This window comes from Mastacembelus armatus, chromosome 10 (assembly GCF_900324485.2).
Source record: "Mastacembelus armatus chromosome 10, fMasArm1.2, whole genome shotgun sequence".
NCBI classification, from domain to species: domain Eukaryota; kingdom Metazoa; phylum Chordata; class Actinopteri; order Synbranchiformes; family Mastacembelidae; genus Mastacembelus; species Mastacembelus armatus.
The window spans coordinates 4,731,884-4,742,699 of record NC_046642.1 but is presented as its reverse complement, the minus strand read 5'-3'; the positions used below and the strand labels follow the sequence as shown (position 1 = coordinate 4,742,699).

The 10,816-nt window shown below is 38.2% G+C and overlaps 1 protein-coding gene across 4 annotated transcripts in view; it reads right to left on the bottom strand.

Annotated features, from left to right (window-relative positions):
• The window catches only part of fstl5 (follistatin-like 5), a 123,058-nt gene that overhangs the window by 35,252 nt on the left and 76,990 nt on the right, over positions 1 to 10,816 (bottom strand). For 2 of the 4 annotated variants that reach the window (XM_026330348.1, XM_026330349.1), the window contains exons 8-9: positions 10,160 to 10,171; positions 7,594 to 7,714 (exon numbers count right to left, since the gene is read on the bottom strand). In XM_026330348.1, coding sequence (XP_026186133.1) covers positions 7,594 to 7,714; positions 10,160 to 10,171 — 133 coding nt within the window. The remainder of the gene's footprint in view (positions 1 to 7,593; positions 7,715 to 10,159; positions 10,172 to 10,816) is intronic. The other 2 variants (XM_026330350.1, XM_026330351.1) reach the window with 1 other exon arrangement.

Here is a 10,816-nt window from a genome sequence, read left to right as displayed (position 1 = left end):
CTGATACTGTCAATACTAGTTCAAAAAGAACAGAACCCTGGGTCAATCTCACATGTCATCTCATCCACGTTTTGGAGTAAATTGCTTGTGTGATTTGAGAAGATGGAATTGGTTGGTACTTTGTGCTGAAGAGTTCTGCCTATGATTCAATCAGAGCTGGTAACACCAGACATGAGTCTGATCGCTTACGGTAGAGGTGTAGGTCCAATGTGTAGAGGTGTAACTATAGAGGAGGTGAGTGCAGGTCTAATCAGTGCTGAGAATGGGTATATAGAGGTTACCTCAGGCAGAGCACAAGTTGCTGTTATGTCTTTTTTTCATGGACCTAATCCAACCCAACATCTGCGGTGGGAGGATTCCAGTGCCTGCCAAACTTTAATAACCCAACCTAGGTTCCTCAAACATCCAAATGAGGTTTCTATGCAGGTATTCACCCCAGCTCACCATGCACAATTACATAATTAACTATGTTTGTAAACATAAAACACTGTCAAAATATTTGTATGAACGCTGGCCATTCTGTGTGAGCTGAGAAATTCTGTAATTGCTTTTTCAAAGAGATTCAGTTATTAAAAGGTAAAAAAAAAAATAAGAACAGGCTCATTAGAGTGACCCCTGAAGGGAACTAATCTAAATGCTTTAACCTTTTTGGGAGAGAAAGTTACAGCACTATAAACTCTACCAAGTTTGGCGTTAAACATTCACGTATGGTCTTGGAAAAAATCTCGTGATTATTCTTTTGTCAGTCTCTCAAAGGGTTTTTAATATACTGAAGTAAGCGGTGTCTAAATCACTTTTTGAAAACACTAAATTATTTAAAGGACAATATGTGACTTTGTGGCATGATGCCAAAACATCATAAAACATTTTTGATGGGAGAAAAGCATCATTATTGATGCACATCAGCAAATACATAGCCTACTATCCTCACTAAGACATCTTTGTAAGATATGTGGGCCTCCTTTCATATTAACTTTTAGCCAAGCTCTATCAAAGTTGCAGCAATTCCCACTTACTGACCAAAAAGCTCAGTAAAGGTCACTGCTAAGTGAGAGGGCCGTTATTTCAGAAAAAGCCCATGTCGGTAAATTAACCTCATGACTGTGAATGTGGGGGAGAAAGCCTGCCCTGTGCTGCTGGAGACATCTATTAATTCTCTTAGGAGCTCCAACAGGTCACAGACATAGGTCAATAAAATGTCCCAAATTATTTAATTCCCAACAAAGATAGAATGACAGATTAAAAATGTGCCATGCTAATAGGAACAATTCACTTCAGGCTGAAGAAAAGTTTGGAGTGCAAATTAAAATGTTGCATTGTGGCATTAAATTATACTTAATGTAAGTAATTATGGTCAAAATCTATTCAGCTGATATTAATCAGAAGAATTAGGATAATTGGTGTTACTACAATTGGTGCTAACATCAATTAATTAGAGCGTTAGTGCTTTTATGCAACATTCATTAATGAAAATAAAAATAACTATAAATGTTATTGATATTATGAAAAATAATATCAATATAATTTATATTCAAAACCTGGAGATCCACAAATATCTAGAGCAGATAAGAACAGAGTTTTAAAAAGCCAAATGCATATTTCTAATTCTTCCATCAACTTTTTTAATTATTTACACAAAAATCTCCTCATGCACAAGTGAAGGTGGCTACAAAACAGCAGCTAATACATACCCAGTATGAAAACCGACTGCTAAGTTAAATTAAATCCTTTAACTAGATCAATTAGGTTTGATTCACCAAGCACCAACCAAAGTTATTTGAGCACGAGTGGTGTAAACAACTCATCAACATTCGAGAAGTGAAAATGCAGCTTACCTTAAAAATATCTGAGCAAATTAACTGAATGAAAACACTTCCAACATTTCCAACATGGTTTTAAGACAATATAAGTCAAAACACAAGAAATGCAACATAGAACTAAACAATCAAATTATGAAATCCAAAACTGCATCGCTACAAACTAAGTACCCATCAGAGCAACTAGGCACAACAGGTACATTTTAATGGGTGAAGTAAAAATGCCATTGAAACTTTCATTATAAATGTGTGCACCCCACTCCATAAAAAGCCCTGATTTCACTTCTATAAACCCCTCTCATTTTTAACATCAGTAACGAAAGGCTGTTCCACAGTGGCAGCAGTGTGGAAAAATTACAACATGAACATATTGATTAAATCACTGGAAACTAAAAATGGTGAAATGATGTTGAGGAACCAGTGTTTTAGTGTTTCATAGTAGTAGTGCATCCTTTGCCAGGTCCCAAAATGCCTTGTTAGTGACAGAGAATAATGAAGCTCTGCGAAATAAGAAAAGTGTGTACTATGCCTTTTGAAAATGCCTCACTTACACATACTGCCAATTTAGCGCAAATGCAAATCACCATTTCCTCTGCCCAGACAGTCGTGAAAATGAAAGGGATGAGCCGATCAGTCTATTTTTTCACTCAAAACTTGATCCAGACAAGATGTGAGAGAAGTTGCATTTTGATGCATTTCTGAAAGCGTCAGGAGAGCCACTGTCAGGAGAATGCGACACAGCAGGGCTGACAGCTCCATCATAAAGCTCCCCAGCCAGTCGTCAATCACCCAGCAAGGCTCCCGTTGGCCATGGTGCTAGAAGATATGCAGGTGTGCAGGTGCGCGCGCGCACGCACACACGCACGCACGCACGCACGCACGCACGCACGCACACACGCATACATATAAGAGCACAGAACACACCATGGCAGAAAACCACTTTGTCATGACTCTGTTGGGCGATATCCAACTAAGTCTGGTAGATTTGTCACAACTATGCAATCAAATTGAACTCATGGCTGTTGCTAAAAAAACATGGGGAGCATACGCAATGGACTGTGAGAACCGAGCAGCTACCCATGAACAATGCACGCTCATAAATAACACACAATCCTGTGCTCTCTCTATCACACTCACTCCTACACCACCATGATGTACTGTACAAATGCAGTGACATCCATAGACACACACCATGACAAATACGCACACACCATGATGAAAAGCTTCATCTGTCATTAATTACCCGAGCGTCATACATCACATCAGATACAAAAAATACGTTAAGAGTAAAACTAAAGTCGAAACAGTAAGACTGCCAGAGTTGTAGATCTGGGACAGACATTAAGAACCTCCAGAGAACATCAGGTTTGTATGCTCTTTCTTCTCTACCTCAAAAGAAGTCTTATTTTCTGCGTGCACTTCTGATTGTCATGTGTGTTTTCATTTGATGTATTATTTACTTCAATGAATCTAAAAAAAAAAAAAAAACATACGTAAAATTAGGAAAATTTAGTTCACAGAGAAATTGTTACCCAAAACAAACAACATAAGAAAAAAGAGAGTATGAAATATTCACTTTTCCCACAGAAATTACTGTAGAAATAGAACTAGGCCTATGATTTTTTTTTTTTTTTAAATTGTTCTTCAACCATCAATAAAATTGTGACACATGCAGGTAAGATGATAGCACTGGTATCAATGTTAAATGCTCCAATGTGCCATTCTTTTACAGCAGTTATTGGGTACAGGAGGTCTTATTTCATTAAAAGAAGCAGAAGAAACATGCAGAAGGAAACATTCAGTGTCTAAATGCAAATAACATTAATATTAAACAGATGAATAACAGGCACCTAAGAACTTTTACTGAATTCACCTGACTGTCTAACCCATATCACTGTATGTCTTATTCAGAAAAACAAACTGCTACATATTTAACATGCTGTTCATTACAGACAGACTCTCCCTAGCACAAAACAACCCAAACAACACCAGTTCGCATCAGGCGGGCCAGTTCTGCCAAACATTCCTCTCCAAAAATTCTTTGTTGTTTTCAAGCCCTCTGACAAAACTATGGAGTCCCATGTGGCACCAACCCTACGTCTCTAGGGCCTGAACCAGACGCTCCAAGTCAGCAACTCTGTATACGCTGTCTGAACTGCTTTTCACAGCAACACTCAGAGCCTTTCTCTCCACAGGATGCAGTAACATGGGCAAGTTTCTCACTCTCCTGGGAAAACTCCAACACGGCAGACTTCAGCTTGAGAATCGTCAGTATCGACACATCCACCAAGCAACTCTCGTTTTAAAAAAAAAAAAGGGGGGTAAAAAGAGAGTTCAGCTCATACGAAGGATTGTGGTTCCAGAGCTGCTGCTGTGGACCGTGGTGAACCCAACTATTTATATCTACCTGTGACCCCTTTACACTACAAATATGATATTCCAGGTCCCAAGAGCCATTTTCTTAGCCAGGGATCAGCACATCAAGGCCTCCTCCTCTCCCCACCATCCACAGTTAACCTTTTGCAGGCGATGCACATATATGGTGAGGTCTCACATTATTTCCCAACAAGGTCTCATGGCTATAGGATTAGCTGCTGGGCACATGTGAAGCTGTTAGCCCCAACAAGAAGACTACCATGGCCACAGGAGAACAACAACCACCTACCAGGATACAAAGGGTGCAATGAAATAGTTCTCAAGCACAATAATAAAATAACACACAATTCTTCATGGATACTGTATTAGTGGTATGTATTATCTCTGTATAGCTAACAGATGCAAACAGCTACAGCTACCTTTTGAAACATGATGCTGCCCAGCACAACTTTAGCATTAGGATCCATATTGTTACTTCTACAGTACTTACATTTGAAATTATGTTTTTACAACAAATGCAGCTTTCCATGGGGGAACACTACATTTATTTACACTACATTTAGCAGCAAAAATGGTTGTTGTATGTAACGATTCAACCAAGACTTTCATTAATTTACCCCAAGCAACAATTTCTTTTCTGCTAAAGTGTCTGGGAGAGTGAACAAACTTTGTGGCCACAGTACAAATTAGATGTAACTTTATTGATTCCTGTGGGTAAAGTGGGGTCACTGCAAACAAAAAAAGAGGGCTACAAAAAGAGCAGACACAACAGACTGACAGTAACAAATAATCATAATAAAATGACCATCAAGTGTACTAATCAGATGGCATTACAAGAGGCACATAATGCAAAGATGGTGTATAGTATGTGCATTTAATAAACACAACTACAATTCACAAAATGCAAGTGTAAAATCCATGAGGGACATTTGGATGAGCTAGTGTGTGTGTGTGTGTGTGTGTGTGTGTGTGTGTGTGTGTGTCTAGTCATTTATTTAAATTCCATCAGCTCCACTGGATAATTGTCCAAATAGTACACATTCTCTTATGACTGCATTGTGATCCTATTTTTCCAAGAACTACGCTTTGTTTCAGCTGTTTCTTAATTGAGTTCTAGAAAATCTTAATAGTCAAGACAGGGTAGCAGGTCCTTGAAGACTTCAGCCAGACTCAATGTGAAATTCATAGTCTGCAGTGAAAAGGTCATCTGTAAGTTTCAGTATCAATTACAACAAAAAGTCATCTGTCTCATGAGATTCACTGTTTCCATAAACATAACACTTGGTATAATAAGACCTGTATATCATTACAATTAACCTTGGAGTAATATTTTAGAAGAATAATAATGAACCAACTGTCTGTCAAATCTAATGAAGACATTGAGCTTTTTGCATTGACACTGTGGTTTATTCAGCTCATTAGAACCAGTATGGAAGAAAACTGGTTCATCACACAAGCTCAATCATTTCACCTCTGCCCTGTCTGTAATGCCTGTTTCAGCATTCACATGGTCAGTTCACTACACTGAAGACTGTCCCAAACCAATTATCAAGAAGCTTAATATAATTCTTCAAACAGCTGGTATGTGTTTTAGCTTAAGGTTCGGTCACAATGGCCAAATGAAAGCGGAAGGCTATCAGCACAGGAAACAGATGTGTGGTAAGAAATAAATATTCAATGAAGCAATACTATACTATAAACACTGGTGCTGCAAGGTGCTTGTAAACTACTAGAAAACTTTATCCTTTTCAAAATAGAAGACATGCAAACATAACACACTTTTTTTGTTGAGTGTGATTCTCAAAGTTGAACACAGGTAAGCCATAGTCTGGAAGTCTACCAGAGCAAGCCATAGATCAATCTTTGGTGTATAAATGAAAATGGAATAGACAAAAAGATGTTTAATCTGCCATAAATTGGGCAAATGGGGTTGACACCAACAAGTTCTGTGCACAATGACATGTTAGTAGCTTTCTTGTTGATATGGCAAATATGTAAGCCAACAGTTACTTTATTTGTATGTCCAGGAGTTTTGGTGCAGCATCATGATTCATATGGAGTTATATTTCTTTTCACCTGTCAAATTTGAGTCCCGTATTCCCTCTTAATACCTGCCAAATCCAAAGGCAAATATTAGAGGTGATAATTCACTTCAAGTGGCCCTTTACACACTATCACTATATTGTCGTTTGATACATTTTTATTATATATCGATTTCTCCGACTTTAACAGAAACTGGTGCTTACCATCACAATAATGCCACTATGCAGACATACACATGCAGTAAAATCCCATACAAAATAAATTCTTCTAGCTTCCATCATATAGTCATATATTTAATGTTATACTGTAGATGTGAAGTTGTTTGTGTTATGCATTGTAGCAGCAGGTAAAAAATAGACACCACTGGGCACAAACTTTGACCCTAGTTCTGGACTGCTTCCTAAAAGAGGTGTGGTGTCCTACAGTCTGGCCGTTTACTTGTATGTCTGTTAAGTGCCCTCCACAACTATTTACACAGAGGCACTGTCCTGAAGTCCTGCTGTGAGAAACCCTTGTGTCTCTAGATTAAATACTTTCAACGCCACAGTAATAAACTTGTGTAAAAGTGTGTTTGTACTGTTATACTCTGTACTGTTTACAAAAAGAACACACAACTTACATAACCTCTATCAGTTACATGAGACGTTTGGTGCATTGCTACTTCTAACTATTTTGGGTTTATATGTAAAGTGCCTTGAGATTAGTTGTTTTTTTTTTTATTGTGATTTGGCACTGAATTGAATAGAACCAATGTGAGGAGATTTGAGTTGAATTGGTGCTATACTATTACAATCTCAACCAATGTACAATTAATCAGAACCATTGTTTATCTGGAACCAACAATGGAGCCTTTGCTTAAGCCATCAGACAAAGAAAACAGTTCAGCAATTTACATCATCAGCAACGAAATCCCAAAATAAAAAATTCAGCAGTATGATTAATGCAGACCAAAAAAAATACAGAGCTGAAACACCATAGCAACGATTATGTACCACCACAGATGTTTCCAAAACACTTTTGTGTCAAATATGAAGCTGCTTTAACAAATGGCTTTAAGCACTAACAGCACACTGGTGATCACTTTGCAAGCACAAAATTCAATTAATGTTTTCAACAAGTGCCAAAGTACTGTATCTGTCTTTATTTTGAGCATCTAAATCTCTCATCTGCTACCCACAACACATAATGAATTCTAAAGATATGTAGATATGATACTAGAGTGGTAGGACACTTGTAGTTGATAATTAGGGCCCTACCACAGCGAAGGGTGTTGGGGGGGAGAGCTGAGGATAAAATTATATATATATAATATGTCTAATTCTAATAAAAAGCAGCATGAACAGTATAAACCTCTTACCGTTGACTTGTAGTGTATGGGTCTGAAAGAGTTTTTCAAAGCCATCAGCATGACAGGTATAGTTTCCCATGTGGGTTGTGGTCACCTTGGTAATGTACAGTGAGCCATCATCCCCGAAGTCCTGCCAGAGAGACAAGAGAGTTTGGATCACTTAAGAGATACTACTGCAACCTAGAAGCAGTAGTGATGTTGAAGGCATTTAAAGCTGGGAATGCAGCAAGCCTGTAGTGTGCAAATGGGAAGAGGAAAATGTTTTATACCATAGGAAATGAAAAATATAACAATAATCCAAAAAGGCACATTGTGGAGCAATGTCCATCAATCTAAGTCAAAAGCTGAAGCCATTTAGTGCTACAGAAAACAACTGAGGAAAATAACTGTCAAAGTCACAGTTAAGAAAAATTGTTTTCTGGTACATGTCATTTTTCCAATCAGAGGCAAGTGATGTGATGGAAGGAGGCTGAGGCTGTAATTGATTAGTGCAAAAATTACACAGTGTTAGGAAATAACAGGGAAATATAGTTCTGCAGACACACAGTCAATCAAAATAACTTCTGCTGTTCATTTTAAATGTCAGTGTCCCCAGAAAGGCTGGAATGCAAGTTGTAACATGCACACCTCACAAACATGCAAAACATGTGGCACTTCAACTCTCACGTGGCCTATTTAAAGAAAAACAAAAAGTGTAATTAAACAAAAACCTACGTGGGCTTGTGTAGAGCTTATTGAAACATGATTAATTCATGCTTAGTTCTGATTATTTAGCCACTGAACACAAAAATGGTGATGGACAAGTAAAAAGTGCAAACAGAAGAGTCACTTATTCAAGCTGTAGCACAGAAAGAAGCCTCCAAAGCTAATGAGCCCATTGACAGTGTGTTGGTGTGATTATTCTTAGAGGGAATATCTGCCATCAATATATGAAAACATTTGAGTTAGCTTTAAAGCTTAAGCCTGAACTTTGCTCAGAGCAGAGTGAGATCTTTGACGTGTATTTAATTGTAGCTATCTTTATTTTTACTCTTTTACAGTAATCAGTGCTCTTGTAATTTTATTACATATCCTCATATTACTAAATGAAGTTGTTATACTATAAAACCATATATACGATTTTAAAACCATTCTAAAACTTTATGAACTACTTAGAAACCAAAGAACTGCCTATGGTTACAATAATAGGTTTCACCACTTTGCAGTGCAAAATGGATTCTCAGAAATGAACATGCTGAGGCACTCAGCCATCATCAGGGTTTTCTTCAGTGGTCACTAACTTGATGAAGGCCAAGTGGCAAAACGTGTTCATTCCTGATTGCTGCTGTGCATTAAAAAAAAAAATCATTCACATTTCTTTTAGTGGCGTGAACTTTTGCTCTTAGGAATGAGTTTGCTGCCGTGGTTTTACACACTGCTTTAATTAAAAAAAGACCCTAATTACCCGCCCTCTTTCACAGGAGTTCATAATAAGAAAATATGCTTTCTCATTAAACATTTGAATCACATGCTGGCTGTCTACATCTTGGCATTCACCATTCCCTTAAATGTCTACAGACAAGTGAGGAGAGTGAGCCATCGTGTTTGCAGCCATAGAGCGTGTATATCAGTTCATCTCACTGTGCTCTGATCTAACCTACGAGCTCGGTAACGGCTCAGGTTGAGTGAAGCATCAGAGCTTCACAATATGAGGGGAAATCGATGGTGCGTTTTGGCCCCTTGGGCTCAGAGCATATTGTGTCACCTTCTTAAATGAAAAATGAATGGGGGGAGAAATGAAACTCAGAGGGGTGGAACGAACCACAGCCGAGGCTGTCGACATGATTCCTCTACCTCACCTCACCACTCTCACCTCAGCTATCAGCAGCACGCAGCCCTAGCTCTCTGCAGACAAAGCAGGCAAGGGTACGACTACTCAGAGGAAGAGAGACAAGGGCAGGTAAAGGTGGATTTACAAATAGGCCACAGCCCTCAAGAAACTATAATTAATAAAGCTGTCAGTGCCAGCTCACCTCTGAGAGGACACTAGAGAGCCACCTCACTGGAGAGCTAACCTCGGTAACAAGCAGTAACAAGGCATTTCAGAAAATGGCCTTTGACAAAGTTTCCAGACAAACCTTATGAAACTTTGGCTTGTCACACCAACATGTTGGTGAGAGAAACATGTTTCCCCACAATAAAAGGATATTACTTTCATAATGTTGGTCCCCACCACTAAATCAAGGTGAGGTGAATGAATGAAACTTGTGGTGGTCACAGCAGTGAAAAATTACATTTAAAAAAAGATTCAATTGCAGGAGTTTCTCCAGAAACAACAGACCTTCCCTTGTATTTTAAAGGGACAATCTATTCAATCGATGCAGTAGCTGTAGAATATTTTTCAGTAAATGAACATAATGTTTATGTCTACAACCTGCTATCTGCATTTTACAGTTTATGGTTTGGATTAGAGCATCATGCACCTGTTGCAGGCATTTCACTAGCTTTGTGGGCTTTATGTGGATGGGATGAGAAAAGAATGAATGTCTGCTTGTTGAGACAAAATACAAAAAAATAAATAAATAAAACACCCTACCTGGGACGGGATCTGTGGAGGAAAAAACAGACGTCAAATATTTAGAGGTTCAGTTCAATCACAGCATTGAGGTATTAGAAACAGATTGTAGAGCACACAGGTGACAGCACCGCTAGTGTAATTTTCAACTTAACCAGAGCCAAAATTCTCTGGTTTCAGCTTTTCAAATATAAAAACATATTGTTTTGTTTTGCCTGGGTTTGAGACCCGTTTTGATGATGGTACTGTAGATCAAGAAGCTAGATTTGATGTTTAGACCAAACAACTAACCAAGAAAATAATCAGCAGATTAGACTAATTATTCTGCAGTGCATAGGTCAGTGTATTTGTAATGTCAGGATACTATAGGAGTAGCGTAGATGAGTACAATGTGCGGTCCTGGGTTACCAGACCACATGATTAATTACACTAAAAATCCATCGTGATGGAAGCTGGGGATATACAAACAGGCCACTCTGACTCATGTATTATCTGCCTTACAAACCCAGAAAAACACTGGAAGAATACAAATGATGTGATTCAGACTGATCAATGCTGAATGAAAGATATTAAAAACAAATATACATATTTAATATTGTATGGTATATCGCCATATAACTTTATATGGTACATTCCCACTATGCAGATATGATGTAAAACCACCAGCATAAGGCAATA